A 19,965-nucleotide genomic window follows, 5' to 3' on the forward strand; every position below is an offset into this window, starting at 1 on the left:
ATGTACAGAGATTTCCCATAAACCCTCTGACCCTCACATATTTAGTCTCCCCCATTAACATAACTCACCAAAATGGTACACTTTTTACATTGACATGTCATAATTTCCCAAAGTCTGTAGTTTTCCGAAGAGTTCACTCTTGGTTTGTATATTCAGTGGGTTTAGACAAGTGATTTTCAGCCTTTTTCATCTCATGGCACACATAAACTAATTACTAAATTTCTGCAGTACACCAAAAAATATATATTTTTTGGCAGATCTGAAAAAAAAAGTATAATTTTGATTCATTCCATACCATCTGGCTTTTGTTGTGTTGACTGCTGTCACTTTTTAAATTTGACAATCTATGTGGTATATAAAACTGAAACTCATGGACACAAACAACAGTGTGATGGGTACCAGAGGGAAGGGGCTAGTTTTTGTCAATTACCATTAACCCTGGTTGATGTCTGCCAAAAACTTGAAAGCATGTCTCATTCAGAAGCAAGAATATATAGAAGGAGTGATTTGACCTGAGGTGGTGAACATACAATACAATATACAGATAGCATATTATAGAATCATACACCTGAAACCTATATAATTTTATTAACCAATGTCACCCCAATAAGTCAATAAAAAGGAAAAAAAAACAATATACAGAAGGGCCTCAATACTAAAAGAAGTTTTAATCATGCTTTAATAGGGTAGCTATTTTTTATAAAATCTGCTTTTGTTTCTAGTGTATTTAATGCACACCCCCTTTTATATTTCTCTACCAGTTATGCAAGAATGCAGGCATATTGTATTGTTCTATATTCTGATTATTTTGATCTTTCCTCTCCCTCACCTTTTATGGCACTCCTTCCTCTCTCTCTCTCTCTCTCTCTCTCTCTCTCTCTCTCTCTCTCTCTCTCTCTCTCTCTCTCTCTCTCTCTCTCTCTCTCTCTCTCTCTCTCTCTCTCTCTCTCTCTCTCTCTCTCTCTCTCTCTCTCTCTCTCTCTCTCACACACACACACACACATACACAATTACTATGTGCATAGATTACAATATAGTCCTTTTAAAAGGAGGCTCACTAGGAAGTAATTCTTATTTGGGAGTAAAAGATTGGGAAAATACAGATTGAAAATGTAATCCCCCTTCTCCTCCCCCTTAGTCCACTGGAAGAGAAGCTCACTCATTTTTCTCTTCTTCTGCCTTGAGTTTCTCTCACTGACTAAGGTAAACTTTTGCTTACTTAATATTTATTAAACACTTAATATATACAATAAAACGTGGGAGATGATAATCCAATAGAATAAGAAATCATATGTATCAATAACTATAACAATAGACTATCTGAATGGTCTAAGACTGTGATAAACAAGAAATTAAGGAGCAGTATGGACTTCCATTGGGAAAAAATCACTTTCAGGTGGACTGGAAAGAGTTATGAATAAAACTGCATTTATGCTAAACCTTAAAATACATAATTTATTGTGTTTATAAAATGCTAAGAAAAAAAGTACTATTTTCATTAGTCAATGGAAGTCCATATTGTAAAGAATAATTGTGAAGAGCAAAGTAAAACTATGAACTCTATAAATCGTATTTATAACATGGGATTTTTGTATACAGGGTCTTCTTAAAGTCAGACTCCTAAAAAGGCACATACATTCTTGCTCCTTGCAATGGTGATGACTATTAAAGTTTTAAAAATATGAGGCAAATTTGTCAAAATTACCTGGAACAACATTGTCTAGTTAAAGAACTTTGCAAGGAGAGGCCTGAGAGACAGTTTTCTCTAATTCAGGCTTTGTTATTAATTCAATTGTGTGATTTTGCTTTAATTTGTAAACTAAATATTGTGACAAAAATAACCTCCCTCCACAATCTTTGCCCCCTGCTCACCTATCCTTTCTTCACAAAAATACTATGAAACTAATGACATAGTGTATGCTCAAAGCTAATTCAAACATATTTCATTTACCCTCATAATATTAAGAAACATTATTTCACAGTGGATAAATACAATACCTTTTGTATTTAGTTCTACAAGGTGGCCCAATCATGAGCAAGCTAAGTATTACGTAACATTTTTACAGTTATAATTCTGCAACAAAGCTATCACCATAGTATATATGAATTAAAAAATGAGGACTTAAGATAATACAGGGCTCTTCTGTATTCAGTTTCCTTTTCTTCAGTTTTGTATATATTTTTAAATAATCTCTGAGGCATTTCTTCTGATATTGTTAATTCCCAAGAATGACCCTATCTCAACAGAACTAAAAGCTATATTGGCTCTCACTATCCTATAGTTGTAAATCAACATTGGGAAGTAAATTTAAATCAATCTGACTCTAACTAAGATGGCACATTAAGGGAAGCAGCATCTCTTAAACCTAAATGATTACTAATTCACTAAAGGTACCATCATAATGCTGAAATGTTTTACTTTAAAATATTGAAAGTTACTATTGGACATAGTTCAAATTAGAAAGCCAGCTTAATTTCTACTTTGCTAAAAAAAAATAATAATTTTGAATTGACTAGCAAACAACAGCTATTATTATATTACTTTGGCACTGCTAGGATTTAGAAGTTTTCTACTGCCTTCACTTAGTAAATTAGTAGTAAGTGTAAGTTAATGATGTAATATTATGAAATGGTACTGATTCCATGGCTTTTAAATTAAATCACAGATAAAGCCTTTTGCCATGACTATTTACATTTTCTGTACACACAAATAAAAGCCTCTACAGAGGAAAATTTTCCAGCCACAATGTAATTTCCCTCATTTCTCTGCCCAGTAATTATAGACCAAAACATTGCACAAACAGGCTAAATTAACAACAACAAAAATTTAGTCAAAATAAGCTAAACATACTATTTCCAGGCATCTCTTGCAAGTAGTATATGCTTAATAAAAAGATTAGTTCAACTGAATTTCTTGTATTTAGACAAAAACAATGCCAACTTAGCCAATTTCAAGTATGTAATGCAGTATTATTAACTAGTCACCAGGCTCTACATTAGATCTCTAGAACTTATCCTACATAACTGAACCTTGTACCCTTTGACCAACATCTCCCCATTTCCTCCACCTTCCTGCCCCTGGTAACTACTGTGCGACTCTGTTTTAATGCTTTTGACTCATTTAGATTTCACATGTAAGTGAGATCATGCAGTATTTGTCTTTCTGTCTTATATCACTTAGCATAATGTCTTCCAGGTTCATTTGTGTTGTCACAAATAGCAGGATTTTCTTCTATTTTATGGGTGAATAACATTCCCTTACACACACACACACACACATTTTCTTGATCCATTCATCTATTGATGGTATGCCACATAGGTGTTCCCATATCTTGGTTGCTGTAGATAATGTTGCAATGAACCTATGGATGCAGATATCTTTTCAAGATAGTGATTTCATTTCCTTTGGATACTCAGAAGTGGGATTGCTGTATAATATGGTAGTTTTAAGTTTTTTTTAGGAACTTCTATATTTTTTCCGTGATGATTGTACCCATTTACATTCCACCAACAGTGCATAAGAATTCCCTTTCTCCACATTCTCAACAAATTTGCTATCTTTTGTCTTTCTTATAGCAGCCATTCTAACAGGTATAAGGTGATATCTCATTGTGGATCTCAGGTGTTTGCATTTCATTGATGCTTAATAATCTGTTCACCACTCCTATGTCCATATTTCCATTATGGTTTTTTTTTTACTATGATGTTCCTTATATATTCTGGATGTTAACCCCTTATCAGATATATGATTTGCAACTATTTATTTTCTCCCATTCCATAGGTAACTTTTTCATTTTGTTCATTGTTTCGTTTCCTGTGCAGAAGCTTTTCAATTTGATGTAGTCCCACTTGTTGATTTTTGCTTTGGTTGCTTGTGCTTTTCGTGTTTATACATATTTCACTGCCAAACCAACATCAAGGAGCTTTACCCTATGTGTTCTTTCATCTTTTTATGATTGAAGAACTTACACACTTAAGGATTAAAAACTGGAACTCTGGGAATCCTTCCAGCTCCTCTCTAACAACATTCCTTCTGTAAGGAAGAGTTAAGCCCTAGGTAGATAGCTCCTATTTCCAGCAAAGGAGGTCAGGAAAAAAACAAAGGAATGAGCCAGGTAAGTTAAATATTAACATGCTCTTTGCCTGATCTAATCATAAGACTAAACACCTTTTCACTTGTTTTTTAAAATTACAATATCTAGCTTTGTGTTGGTAATGAAGAAAAGATTCATCAACAGTGGTGAAAGCATGTCAGCATATTGGAAACAATCTGATTTTATTTCTCTAAAATTATTTTCAGAACCAAAACAGAAAAGGTAATGAAGCAAACAATAGAACTGAAGTACTGCATCGTGGTAATTAAAATAAAGACTTTGGGCATAGTTAATAATCATGAAAAAAAACACACCTTGAAAAGCATTCTTATTTTTAAAAGCCAAGACCAGAAATTATTGTCTCTTACCATATTAAACAGGAAAATCTTCATGGCAAAGTTAAGATGGTATGGAGTTGTGCTTTCCACTCCTCCAGCAGAGAACAATGGGGTTGCAAATAGTAAGGACAACACAATAGCTGTGGCACAAGTAAGCTACTAAGTGCTTTAGGAAATCATTTCCCTGTGGGTATTTATAAACCTTTAAGTGTGAAAACTTAATGGAGAAAAGATATCAAGATACATAGTTTACAGACTGTTGTCCTGACAGATGAAGCAAAGACAGATAGTTACTATACAGTTACAGAGAAGGAAAGCTTATCTTCGTAAGTACTGCAATAATTGCCCTGTTTTGCTCTTTGCCCAGAAGTCTCTATTGAATATTTTAAAGCCACTCAAAAAAAATTCTACGAATTCAGTAGAATACAACAAATAAATGTGGTGCTTTCTTCCACTCAGGGTCTTTGAGACAATATCTCTGTGTGTTCCAGGTGGTCTCTAAAAAACCTCTACCCCAGGGTAGACAGATGTGTGTACACCAGAGCAAACTTGGTAATATTTTCTGCTACCACACGTACCACAAAGGAAAGGCAGAGAAAGGATGAGATGTATCCAAGTCTAATTCTCCCGTTCAAGAATCTAATGTAAACAAAACTCCTTCCAATGCTAGAAAAGAAAAGTTTAGTTACTGGAGGAGCTAGATTCTGCCAATTCTACATGAATGCACATCTCATCAATTTTTCTCTACCAGTTTACAGCCTGATACCCAGCTCTCAGAACCAGCTTAACTGGTCATGTTAAAAATAGCATGCTTAAAAAATTAAGGTTGAATTTTAGAAAGGTCCTCCACCATAATTTTACTTAACAGGAAGAAGTAGGCTTTCCTTCCTCAAAAACAAAACACAGGATGACATGGCAGATACTCTTTAAAAAAATAGGTGTGAAGAAGAAGTAGTATGGAAAAGGAGAAAGAAAGGAAGAAGAAAAGGGGGGAAAGAGGAAGAAAGAGAGAAAAAAATGGGGAACAGGATAAGAGAAAGAAGGGAGAAGGAGGAAAGAAGGAGAAAAGTAAAAGCAAGCTCCAGAATGGCTAGCCCTGTCTCAACTAGTATCAAAAGGTGAAGGATTTGGCGGAGGGGGTCATAAGGGTAAAAGAGGGACATCTATAATACTTTCAACAATAAAGATAAATTTTTTTAAAAGATGAAGATAGCAGACACAACAGAGAAAGCCTGGTTGAAACTTTGCTCCTGTGCAGAGGCTGCTGCAGATGTTTTGTTATCTATAATAAAATATACTAATAAAAGAGTAATATGCTAATTAGACCAGGAGGCCTTCCATATGTCCTTCCGGACAAAGCCATGGTGGTGGGGCCAAGGCAGAGAGGGTTAGGGGGCGCTGAGCCACTAGTCCAGGGGTGGGCAAACTTTTTGACTCGAGGGCAACAATGGGTTCTTAAACTGGACCAGAGGGCCGGAACAAAAGCATGGATGGAGTGTTTGTGTGAACTAATATAAATTCAAAGTAAACATCATTACATAAAAGGGTACGCTCTTTTTTTTCAATAGTTTTATTCATTTCAAATGGGCTGGATCGGGCCCACGGGCCGTAGTTTGCCTATGGCTGCACTAGTCTATACTAATAAAAGGGAAATATGATAATTAGACTGGATCGACCAGACATCTTCTGGATGTCCGACTTCCTTCTGTACATTTAGGGGGTGACCAGGCTGGCAGGGGACCAGTTAGGGGGCAAAAAGGCAAGCAGAGGCAGTTAGGGTCGATCAGGCAGGCAGGTAGAGTAGTTAGGGGTGATCAGGCAGGCAGGCAACGGTTAGGAGCCAGCAGTCCCAGATTTCGAGAGGGATGTCCAACTGCTAGTTTAGGGGATCGGGACTAAACTGGCAGTCGGACATCCCCTGAGGGGTCCCGGATTGGAGAGGGTGCAGGCCGGGCTGAGGAATGCCCCCCCCACCCATGCATGAATTTCAGGCACTGGGCCTCTAATAAAAGCACAGTATACTAATTAGACTGGACGTCCATCCTTACAGACAAAGCCACAGTGGGCGGGGACTATGGCAGAGGCGGCAGAGGCCCCTGGCCGCAGCAGTGGTGGGCGGGGGCTGAGGCCAAGGTCCTTGCACAAATTTCGTGCATTAGGCCTCTAGTTTTAAATAAAAGTCAGAGTAATTTATACTGTTTTGCCAGCTCTTCCATTCTGCAAAGTGCTATTCTTCGGGGTACTATTGGTACTTATAGCACTTGTCTACACACTGAGTCACCCAGCCAGGGCCTAATTGTTTCTTGCTTGGATGTCAATTCATAATTGATTTAGTGTGCTGATCATATATCTCGTGACTTTGTTAAATTCACTTATTTGCTTTATGAGCTTATTGCCATGTAGTTATTGTCGCTTAGTAAATTACTTGGGATTTACCTTGTAGACAGACAATTATGTCACCTGCAAATAGGAATTTTTTTTTCTAGTACATATGCCATTTTTCCTTTTGTCTTGTCTTATTGCACTGCATAGAATTTCCAATACTGTGTTGAATAGAAGTGGTGATAGTAGTCATCCTTGCCTCATTTCTAATATTAGGGAAAAAGCATTTAGTCTTTTATCACTAAGGGTGATGTTACCTATAGATTATTTATAAAACCTGTAAGCTGCGATGGCATCTGGTCTTGGACTTTTGTATGTTGGGAGTTTTTTGACTATCACTTCAATTTCATTGATAGTAATGGGTCTGTTTAGATTTTCTAATTCTTCCTGGTTCAGTCTTAAGAGGTTGTATGCTTCTAGAAATGTATCCATTTCTTCTAGATTGTCAAATTTGTTGGCATATAATTGTTTGTAGTATTCTTTAATAATTCTTTGTGCTTCTGTTTTGTTAGTTGTAAACTCTTCTTTCATTTATCATTTTATTTATTTGGGCTCTCTCTATTTTCTTCTGAATAAGTTTGGCTAAAGTTGTGTCAATTTTGTTGAACCTTTCAAAGAACCAACTTAGTATCACTGTTTTTTTCAATTGTGTTTTTCAATTTCTATTTCATTTGTTTACAGTCTGATCTTAATTATTTTCTTCTGTTTGTATGTTCTTCTTTTTCTAGTTCTTTTAGGTGTAAAATTAGATTGTTTATTTGGGACTTTTTTGTGTTTCTTGAGATAGGCCTGTAGAGCTATGAACTTTGTTACTATCCTGCTTTTGGTTTATCCCATAAATTTTTAAAAGTTGTTTTCATTTCCATTTATTTCAGAACAATTTTTGATTTCTTGTTTGATTTCACTTTTGATCCATTGGGTTTTTTTTAGTAGTATGTGTATTCGTGTTTTCCAGTTTCCTTCCTGTAGTTGATTTCTAGTTTAATGCCATTGTGTTTAGAAAAGATGCCTGAAAATGATTTCAATCTTCTTTAATTTACTGAGGTTTGTTTGTGGCATAATATGTGATCTATTCTAGAGAATATTCCATGTACACATGGGAAAAAAATGTGTATTGGATGAAATGTTTTATAAATGTCTATTAAGTAAATCTGGTCTAAAATGACATTTAAGTCTATTATTTCCTTATTAAATTTCTGTCTGAATGACCTACCAAACTAGAAAGTCTTCAGTTATTTCTTCAAATCCTCACTCTTATTTCATTCTCCTTATGGGACTCCAGATACAAACATAAGAAAATTCTATTATTGCCCCAAAGGTCAGTCCCTGAGGCTATGTTTATTTTTTTCAACTTTTAGTCTCTCTGTTATCAGACTGGATGATTTCTATTGATCTAACTTCAAGGGCACCAATTCTTTCCTGTTATAGCTATTCTACTATGAGACAATTTTTTACCTTGGTTATTGTATTTTTTAGTTCTAAAATTTTCTTTTTTTTTTTCCTGGTATCTATTTCTTTTCTGAAACTTTCTGGGGTTTTTTTTTTTTTTTCATTTGTTTCAACTCTGCAGTTGCTTAGTGGGGCATTTTTATTATTATAGTTTCTTTAAAATTCTTGTCAGGTAATCCCAACATCTGTGTCTCATCTCACTGTGGTGTTTGCTGATATTTTTTTAATCTAAATTAAGATTTTCCTGGTATGATGATGAGTATTATGTTATGAGACACTGCTTTCCATTTTAGTAGGCAGTCAAACTTTAGATTCCTAGCTTACTTTTATGAACTGTGGCTCAAATGTCAATTATTTGTTAAAAGCCATTTCAGTGGTATTTTGTTCTGCCCACTTGTGGGCTACCTAGTTGCCATTCTGAAGCCTGAATAGTATATTATATGAGAGTTTAGCAATCAAACCTCTTTCTGTAGTGATTCTGATCAGTTTCATGCATGACAGTCAGAGGTCTGCCTGGGATTTCAAACACAAAAATCCCTTTCTCTAACTCCCTCCTCATCCTAACCCTCCCTCAACTCAAGTTGGAGTGGGAAGGGAACTGCCTCAATTTGCAGTGTGGCAATGTGGGCTTTGTCCAAAGTCTCTGCAATGCTAATACCAGTTGGGAGAGGTAGGGGTGCCTTCATTAGGTCAGGGCAGGTGTGGTGACAAGGCTATGTGCTCAATCTCCACAGCTGAGGCACCCAGAGAGGGTAGGGAAGCAACTTTTCATGATGTTCCCCTGGAATAGGGTAGATAAATATCAAAATGGTGGTTTTTTTAAAATGTTTGTTTGTTTGTTTGTTCCACCCACTGGTTGGAAGGTTCTAAGATACACAGGAGGCAAAACAAAGCACAGGAATTTCACTCTGTACAGGATTTCTTTTCGTTGTAATTAGCAGGAAGAATAGCATATCATGTGTTCACTACTTCTTATCCAGAAACAAAAGCCTTTAGTTTAAGCCTACCACATTTTCAAAACATTTAATGCACATTTAACTCAGATCTATAATGCTACTTGCTTATTGGAAAACTTATGATTTTGTGTTTCCAGTGACATTTGCTCCCTTTTAAAAATGATAAGCCAACTTTTATTTAACAACCAGAGGCCCGGTGCACAAAATTCATGCACGGGGGGGCGGGGGGGAGCAGTCCCTCAGCCCAGCCTACACCCTCTCCAATCTGGGACATCCCTCCCACAATCCAGGACTGCTGGCTCCCAACCGCTCACTTGCCTGCCTGCCTGACTGCCCCTAACCGCTTCTGCCTGCCAGCCTCATCACCCCCTAACCACTCCCCTGCCAGCCTGATCGATGCCTAATTGCTCCCCTGTCGGCCTGGTCGCTCCCAACAGCCCTCCCCTGCCGGCCTGGTTGCCCCCAACTGCCCTCCCTTTCAGGCCTGGTCCCTCCCAACTGTCCTCCCCTGCTGGCCTGATCACCCACAACTGCCCTCCCCTGCCAGCCATCTTGTGTCCACATGGGGATGGTCATCTTGTGTTTTTGAGTAATGGTCAATTTGCATATTACTCTTTTATTAAATAGGAATTCAAATCTTGAGAACAATATAGAACTATCTTTTTATGTAAAAGGAAAACATAACATTCGTTTGAAGAAAAGAACTCTAACACTGAACACTTAAAGAAATTATTTAAAGCCTCTATGGAATATAGGCTTTGAACACAGGAAGGACTCAAATTTACCAGCTTTCTCTAAGGGTTCAGCTTTACTTTCTTTTTTCACCCATTAGGTAAGTACAAAGGGCAAGCTACTGGATCCTTTGGTTGCAAAGCCAATAGTATCTATCCTATCCCTAACCTTTTTATATTTTAAAATATATTTTATTGATTTTTTACAGAGAGGACAGGAGAGAGATAGAGAGAAACATCGATGAGAGAGAAACATCGACCAGCTGCCTCCTGCACATCTCCCACTGGGGATGTGCCCGCAACCCAGGTACATGCCCTTGACCGGAATCGAACCTGGGACCTTTCAGTCCGCAGGCCGACGCTCTATCCACTGAGCCAAACCGGTTTCGGCTCCTATCCCTAACCTTTTAAACATAATCAACCCTCTCATGTGGCATACTATAAAAACCCTCTCTTTATTTCCAATGATACAGCCTCAAGATATGAGTTCCTTTATTAGCTCTGACACTTCCAAACCCAAGCCCAGCCACTCTAATCACTCCAGGGGAAGATGATTCAGACCAAAATTTAAAATAAAACAAACAAATAACAACAACAAAAAACCCAAACAGAACTCTCCAAATAAGCAAACAAACAAAAACCCAGAAACCTCAGGTAGATCTGAAGAAGAGAAAAACCCAAAGCCACAGGGCTATTTTATTGGCAGAATGTTAACTACACTTCTTCCATTAATCCTAGGTAGCCTCTGATATGCATTAACTTGATAGAAGAAATGATGGTGCATATACATGTAAAAGTGTTGGATTTTTATAGATAATATAGTATAATGACCCGTCTCTATCTATTCAGATATAATCTCTATCCACTCAGGTGGTTCAACATACAAAAATTCATCAATGCCACATCAACAAGAAAAAGGAAGAAACCACATGATCATCTCAAGTGATGTGCTATACTCTAAATAAAATAGGATTTTAAAAAATGTTTATTGGTGATGTATGAGTCATACATACGTTAGTATGTATGATAAACTTCAGTATGAGTAAAAATCTAGTAAAATTGAAAATGTTTTCAACCATCCAAATCATTCCTTGAAAGTAAATTATAGAGTCTTGAATTATTTGTCAGGAATATAATTAGGTACTTAAATGACTAAAGTCTCTCAAAGAGGTTTTAAATATTAAAAACATTTGCTTTTATTGTACCTTTCCCCTATTATTGCCTACTTAGATACAAATTATTATCATCTTTTAGTTTTAAAAATTTATTTATTTTTTAAATATGTTTTTATTGATTTTAGAGAGAGGAAAAGAGAGGGCAACACTGGCCAGGGTAATGTAATCACTTTAAAATCCAGATAAACAGTCCCACTATTCTGATTAAACTTTCTAATCCATTTCATTAAATTAGTGAAAAAGCATTCTTTTTAAAAGAGCTGTCCTGCTTAAAAATACACTGGGAATAAATATTCCAGTTATAGAAGGCATTCCTTAAAAATACGTATTTTTAATTTGGGAGGAATGGGAGAAAGGACTCTTATTCACCTCTATCCAGAGAAGATGAAGCATGAGTGACATCTAAGATGTTAAAAATATAGTTCCTGACTTCAAAAACTTTTAGAATACCCAGAAAAAATGACCATGAATATTAAATAATTAACAAAAATAAATAAAGAAAATTATTTTTCTGAAACCTTTTTTTACTAAGACTTCCACTATCTTCTTGAATATTAAAAATCACTTTTTCTTTTTTTCTGGTGGAAAAAAAGCATAAAAGATTTGTTAAATAGTAATATTTAAAATTGAAATTAAGGTTGAAGTAAAATGCTGTTTTGCTATAGCCTAAAAGATTTTAAAAAACCAATGTAGTTTTAATGCATTAACATGACTTAAAGTGAAATTCTCCAATATAGAAAAAGAGTAATCAGCACATAAAGGATCAAATTTGCACTATAGGTGAAAGCACTTGGCCACTTAAAAACCAAGAGGAAAAAAAAAAAACTAACGCAGTTTCTTGCTACAGTGTGGGGAGCTGAACCATGATCAAAGCATAGTTTAAATATAAATTTTGTTGGGTAAAAACTTAAAAAATGTGGAAATGTAAGAAACTCAGAAACCATAGCTATTTCCATTTTAAATGAGGATGATAGCTCTGCTCCACGAGCTGTTTACAGTTCATTGAATGAGGTTCTAGTTGATAGGATATAATTACCTCTTCCCTACAGGAGGCAAGCGTTTCTCATTCTACAGACACCTCTGATGAATGTCCCCGGGAGTATGAGACCAAGACAGCATGCCAAGATCAGTTTGGTTTTTAATGATCTCTTTAAACACTTGATTTTCTATTTTTCTCTATTTAAGTATAAGAAAATGTGCACCTTAAAATATACAGAACCCAGTAACTGGCTAGTATGCTGCTTTTAACCTTTAAAGGAAAGCAGTGATTGTACACAGAAAGTATACCATCAATAGTATTTAAAAGGATAGGCATGGTAATTTCAACACAAGTGTTGAAAAATTCTACTTACTAATATTGTATTCCACTGAACACTATTCCACCTGTAAGTTCCCGTCAGTTAATGATGCCTCCATATCCCTAGTCACTTCATCTCTTTAACTACTTCGAAGAGCCTATCGATTCTATCTTCCCAGTCTTTCTCAAATTTGCCTCTTCACTTCCAATGCAAACGGCCACATAGCTCAATAATTCTCACTTGCTGTATGGTCCTCATATCCTACATGGTCTCCTTGCTCTAGTCTCTTCCAATACTAACACAGTTAACCAAAATACTATTTCATATTAATATCGCTAAAGCATTCTCATCATGTCACTCTTATGTGTAAAAACCTTTCAAAAACTTTTGGCAGATGAAGAAAAAAAAATCAAAAGTAAATCAATCCTATCCCCACAAATATGTAAGACTGGGTATGAATATTAATAACTAAAAAAGAACAATAAAAAATGAAGAGAATAAATTTAAAAGGGTCTGGAACTTGGGGTTTAACCTTGATTTTTTCTTTGCTATTTATTGTGCAATAAATGAAATATTTCAGTAACCACTTACTACTAATATATCATAAAGCTTAACCTGCACCCAAGGACCTCTGCAATCTGGCTCCCAAATCTACCTTTCTTCCAGCTTATTTTTCATCCCTCCTTTCATATAACCCCAAACTCCAGGCAAACTAAAATATCCCGTATCTCACTGGGTTCCTATATTGCCCTTTCCCAGCTATGGATCATTACTCACATCATATGCTCCAACTAGTGTGTTCTTCTCTTCCACTCAAGTGTCTAAAACCTACCTAATTATCCTTTACAGCTCAGTTCAAATAATACCTTTTTCACAAAACTATCCCTAACATCTTCTTTCTCCATTGAGGATTCCATCTATATTTCTCATATAAAATGTACACCTTTCAATTTTGCATAATTGTATGTGCGTGTGTGTGTGCTCAGGCGTGTATAAGTAGCAGCCCCCTTTAGGGTAGAGGCCTTGTTTTAGCCATCTTTGTATTCCACTCAAGGCATCACAGAGAGTCTGAATAAATATGTAAAATGAGTAAGGACTCTCAAAAGAGCAAGGGCTAGGATGACTAGAAATCAATAGCAACTCTCACTGTTAGTTTTATTATGATTTCCCTTCTTTTTCACTCAAGCTTATTTTTTACCTAACCTTCTTACCTGAAGATATGTTATTCTCCGCTGGACCAGTTCTGTCAAATCTTTGGCCTCTTTTTCCCGCCAATCACCTGCTCCATCTGTTTGACTGAGGTAGTATAGATCCGTCATTATGGACCTATGAAAGAAAACAACATTGAAAGTCTTACTTTTTTGTCCTTTGTCATAGGATTACACAAACATAAGAAGAGTCAAATTCTTCATAAAGACCGATGCTCACGAGGAGAACCGAAGATGGCGGCATAGGTTAACACCAGAGATTGCTGCCTTGAACAACCAATTCAAATTAAGCTTGATCCAGGGAAAGGACAACGTCCAGAGCCACAGGAGGGCTGGCTGAGTGGAAATTCTACAACTAGGAGTAAAGAGAATATTATTTCCAGACTCAGAGGCGGCGCAGTGCTGAAGTGAAATTTAGATCCGTCTTATGGACCTATGAAAGAAAACAACATTGAAAGTCTTACTTTTTTGTCCTTTGTCATAGGATTACACAAACATAAGAAGAGTCAAATTCTTCATAAAGACCGATGCTCACACCGATGCTAATACTCATTTTTTATTTTCTATCAAGGCTGTGGAATCAACAATTAGTCTTACTGGTAAGAAAAACCTACCTCTCCCCACCCCCAGCCAGTCAGCTGTACTTATTTTCCAGCACAGAGTACTACAGAGACTAGGGGGAAGTGGATATTTATAGCAATCAATCAATCAATCAATCAATCAATAAATAAATAAATAAATAAGGAGATTAACGTATGTGGAAGAAATTAAATTGGTGCCAGTATTTGAACACTTCCTTTGTGTTTTCTCTGTTATTTCCTGTCTTCTCTTAAATTTTATCTTTATACTTTAACACTGAGTGGCTGGAAAAAAGATCAGAGAAAAATTTTGACACAGCTCTTAAACAGTATTCTAAACCAAGGGTCAGCAAACATTTTTCTATAAAGGGCTAGGTAGTATATATTTTAGGTTTTGTGGGCTTCTATTGTTTAAAAGCAGGAGAGCTGCCATAAACAATATGTAAATGAATGTATGTACGGGTGTTCCAATAAAACTTTATTTACAAAAACCATGTATGAACCAGATTTGGCCCCTGGGCCATAATTTGACAATGCTTGGTATAAACTAATAAAATAATTATTAAGATACTTTCCCATTTTGCTGTAGCATCAATAATTTCAATTATAACATGGTGGATTTACTACAAAGTAAACTAAAATACCTAGTACATTAACAAGAGAAACTTTAGGGCTGGTGCAAATGGTTTTATTTATAATGCATTAAATAAAAGTCATGACTTACCTTTACCATAAAAAAAAAGACTCTTCTCTTTATCTAACACTCTCCACCAATCTTTCAGCAAACATTTAATCAATTTTTAACCACATATCACCCCTGGTTTGCTATGAGTGAGCACTGAGCCATCAACTGATCCACCATCTTTTTCTCATCTGAATTATTTCAGTAACCTTTAAATAGGTCTACACCCTGCTTCACCCTTGCCTACCTCTACAGTCTACTCTCAATAGAGCAGCCATATCCTATTAAATGGTCCAGTCAGTACTCCTTTGCTCTTAATTGTTGAATAGGATCGTCATCAACCTCAGTCAAGTCCAAAGTTATTACTTTGACGTACAAGGCCCCAGACAATATCGCCCTCTCTTCCTTGTTTACTTCAGCCAATAACACTAACTTTTGAATGTGTCAGGCATGTTCCTACTTCAGGGTCTTTGCATTTGCCCTTCCATCTCCTGGAATGTTCATTTCGCAGACACCCATCCACATGGCTCACACGGATGTCCTTCAAATCTTTGCTCATATGTCACATTCTCCTTAAGGCTTTCCCATACCACTCACTTAAAAATTCCAACACCCAATCATCATCACCATTTCTTGGGTTTCCTTCTTTCTTCCCTGCTTTATTTTCTTTAAGCAATTATCATCTTCTAATATACACTGTTACTTCTTTATTTTACCTTTATTCCCCTATTAAAATTTAAGCCCCATGAGAGCAGGGCTGTTTATTTAAACTGTTTTCTTTTTAATCATCATTTAGAATAGAACCAGCCACACAGAAAACGTTCAATACCAGTAAGTATCTTTGACTAGATAAGTGAATAAAAAAGTAGCAAGAGAAAAATTTCAAGAATTTTAATGTGATTAATATTGATAATTTTTTTACCTTTTACAAATCCAATTTGTGGTTAGAAAGGTTTGGGGAGTTGTCTTTAACTAGTTACAGCTCCAGCTTCATCCCTTCTCTACACTTTTCTCCACATTTTGTGTTAACTCTGCTGTTCAAGGAATGCCTATAAGGATGTGTTTTTTGCTTGTGAAAATTATAAAGTTAAAAATTTATTTCTATTTGTCAGAAAAGTATATATATAAATAAAGTATATCATACATATACTTCTAGAAATCACCTATAAAATGTTATTAACTAAAAAGCATAAAGCATTAGCTGGAGGTTCAAAAAATACTTAGAGAAAATAGATGTAATGTTAAATAATAAGAACAACAACAATGAACAGGTATTGAGCTCTTACTATGGGTCAGATATCTATTTTAGGTGCTTTACATTATTTCATGTTATCTTCACAGCTGCCTTATAAATTAGATAAGAAATGTGAGGCACTAAGAGATTAAAGAATTTGCTCAAAATCATAAAGTTCAGAAACAGTGGGAATTCAAATCCAAGCAGTGTGATTCTGAAATTTAGGCTTTTAATGACTGCACTAACAAACATCAAAGTATGGGATCAGGAGTACCAAAATGTGGACTCTGTTCAATATTAACTATGCAAAATCAGAAGAGAAAGAGCATTGGGAGCTGGACAGACCTATTTCCCAATTTTGGCTCTACCTCTTAAGTGACTTTGTGTCCTAGGAAAGTTATTTTGACATCTCTGAGACTAAGTTACTTCATTTAAAATAAGTATAGCAAAATGATTAATGTTAATACATACAAAGTAGTAATATATGTGGTGGCTGTTAGCTATAGTCTGAATAACTGTGTCTCCTCCGAAAATTCATATCTTAAAAAAGGCTAATACCTAATGTGATAGTATTAAAAGGCAAGGCCTTTGGGAAGTGCTTAGGTCATGAGGTTAGAACCCTTGTGAATGGGATTAGTGCTCTTATAAAAAAGACCCAACTGAACTCCTCCGCCTCTTCTACCATGTGAGGACACAATGAGAAGGTGCTGATCTGTGGATGAACCAGAAAGAGGGCCCTCACCAGCCTCCAGAATTTTCTGGCACCTGGTTTTTTGGACTTCCCAGACTCCAAACAAAACTATGAGAAATAAATTTTTATAGTGTATAAGCTACCCAGTATTCGGTATTGTTGTTATAACAGCCTATACAGACTAAGACATTACTATTTATACTACTAGAGGCCTGGTGCACGAATTCGTGCATGGGTGGGGTCCCTTGGGGTGGCCTGTGGGGATCGGGGCCCAGCTCACACTGGACCAGGCTTGCAGCCCCAGCTCACGCTCCCAGCCTCGCAGCCCCTCTGTGGACTGGTGCCACCCCATCACCTGCTCCACCATCCTGCCTGCGGGGCGATTGATCGGGCCAGGCCCCCTGTCTGGCTCCCTCAGTGCCTGGGAGCTGGGCGGTGGCCCCACCCCCTGCTGTCGCCAGTGGTTTCTGTCTGTGGGGCAATCGGGCCCCTGCTCACACCTGCCTTAGCCTGGCGCCACCCGCTCACTTGCTCCACCATCCCGCCACAGTCCCGCTCTCATCGGGGGCCATCGGGGCTGGCAGCACCTCCACTGCCGCCCACTGCCAGCACTGCGTCGCTGACACCCACCAAGTTGTATGCCGTCCCCTGGTGGTCAGTGCATGGAACAGTGAGCAGTCGAACTCCCGGTTAAACAATTCGAATATTAGGCTTTTATTATATAGTTAGGATGCCTCAGGGTTGTTTCATAGCTATTATCTTGTTTCTAAAGAGTACCTATTAATAATCCTACAACTAAAAGGAAGGACCCATTGGATGTGACAGTAATATGTGGTACTGAAGGCCAATCAGAAAAATAATCCAAAACCCACTGCCTTATGCACCCTGAAGGAGATTGATCAGTGAGGACTCATTTAGCAGATGATGAAACCAGCCCTCAACAACTGCAACTTATCTAAGCATACGTGACATAGTCCCAGTTCCCTTTTACTCCTGCTTCTTTACTAGATGGTAAACCATTTAGTAACAAAACACTCTTCACCACACGAAAACTAAAGTCTTATTTACTATCATAGAAAACCATTAGAACTATACACAATTAAGAGAGAATACTTGATAACAGGCCCTCTGAATAAAGCAAAACTATTAATAATACACAAATAAAATTAAGAATCATAGCCACAGTTTAGGATATTTACCCAACTTACAGTAAAACAGCTTTCACAAGCTTTAGGACAACAGGGTCATGTGTTGTGAAGCCTTTTAGACATCTGTTTAATGTGTCAATATTATCCACACACAGGATACTTCACAGCTTTACTATTTCCATGTGCACCCTTTTAAACAGGGCAACATACTTGATACTTTATCTTTTTAATATTTACTACTCTCGCCTAAGATCTAAAACATTTTCTTTTTATGAAAAAGTTTTAGTTGGGGGAAAAAGCCAAAAACCTACAACTTACTGCTTCCTTAAGAAATTAACTTGCAGTCTTACACATACACTGAATAGAGGTTCAACTTTTAAGTTTTTCCAAATTACAAAACTGAGGCTCCTATGAACTATTACGTAGCCTCCAGTTACTGGGGGAAAAGTCATCACCCACAGGAAACTGCAACTTATCTAAGCATACGTGACATAGTCCCATGATCATGGAAACACATAAGCAGTCTTTTTTATAAGTCTTTTTCCTACCATTCTCATCACACTCATTATTATTTATTCTCATGGATTTCATCATATCCAAATGTGGTCATTTGCTTTTTCCTACCCATACAATAGAAGTGATCACAAAACGTGTTGTAAATCTCAACTTTAAATGGCAATATTGTTTCTTTCTGTAGTGGAGTGGGACAAATAACCAGTTTACCAGCATTAAACATATACATAAACAGACAAATAGCACTACATTTCATTGACAATAATAATTATATAGCCTCAAACAGGTAAAAACTACTTTAGATCTAATTTGGAGAGAAAAATAGTTTGAAATATAAAAGCTGGCATAGTTTATGCTTTCATCCTGTAGTAGTCAATCCATTCCTTTACCATTGGGAATGAAAGCCCTTCTCTGTATTTTTAAATAAATTTGAACAGTGAAAACATAAAAGTGATGTCTTTACCAAGTTACATCACTACTAAGCCTTGGCAATTATTCATATCCATCACAATCTGTCTATAAAGTGGAATAGCCAAGCTTATTACTAGAAAGCCAAACACCAAAAACAAACAAGCAAACAAAACATACAAACGAAAAAAACACAACAGTCAACTAAAATTAAGTTTGCTTTTAAATATTTTTTTCTTGGACTCCTCATCGGAGATCATGTAAGGAAGATAAGCCCAGAAAATGACGTCAAATTCAAACTAGTTCTTGGAAGATTCAATACTGTTTTAGAAGTTACCATTCTGCACAGTTTATCATCTTTTGGACAAAGACGTGAGAATAATCAAACAGGAAGTTTCAGTTGTAGCCAATTATTGGGAAACATAGTAACTGAAAACCATTCTACTCAGTTTTCAGTGACTCCATTCTGAAATCAAATCTCCTAAAAGTGACCCAAAAGCTGGAAATCTTGCTGTCTTGGTTTTGACTATGAAGATACAACAAATTTAGAAGGTGGATGGTAAATCTAAAGGCCTGGTATGAGGCCAGGTCAAAGCCTGGGAAATACAAACTCAGGCAAAGTACCAGCAGACTAGCACTAGTCAGTTGAGGGTACGGTGCAGGTGTCTGAAAACAATGGTAGAACAGAACAGAATCTATGCCTCTGACAGCAAACCAGCTATGCCAGGCAACAAATCCTCTTATTTCAAAAGCTGGGCTACATTTATGTTCTTTGTATTTTCTGTTAAATTTCCTATTTTTATATTTTAAATATTCACAAAACTTCTTTTAAATGTCCTGCTCTATCTCAGTTATGCCATTGATGTTTTGTTTATACCTGATTCAAAATGGGAACCCTCATGCACTGCTGGTGAGAATGGAGACTGGTGCAGCCACTGTGGAGAACAGTATGGAGTTTCCACAAAAAACTAAAAATAGAACTCCCATTTGACCCAGTGATCCCACTTCTAGGAATATATCCCAAGAAACCAGAAACACCAATCAGAAAAGATATATGCAACCCTATGTTCATAGTGGCAC

The 19,965-nt window shown here is 36.6% G+C and overlaps 1 protein-coding gene across 8 annotated transcripts in view; it reads right to left on the reverse strand.

Annotated features, from left to right (window-relative positions):
- FUT8 (fucosyltransferase 8 (alpha (1,6) fucosyltransferase)) overlaps nt 1-19,965 on the reverse strand; it is a 256,928-nt gene that overhangs the window by 44,192 nt on the left and 192,771 nt on the right. For all 8 annotated transcript variants that reach the window (XM_006760081.2, XM_015561548.1, XM_015561550.1 and 5 more), the window contains one exon: nt 13,635-13,749. In XM_006760081.2, coding sequence (XP_006760144.1) covers nt 13,635-13,749 — 115 coding nt within the window. The remainder of the gene's footprint in view (nt 1-13,634; nt 13,750-19,965) is intronic.

Source organism: Myotis davidii, unplaced genomic scaffold (genome assembly GCF_000327345.1).
Source record: "Myotis davidii unplaced genomic scaffold, ASM32734v1 scaffold337, whole genome shotgun sequence".
NCBI lineage: Eukaryota > Metazoa > Chordata > Mammalia > Chiroptera > Vespertilionidae > Myotis > Myotis davidii.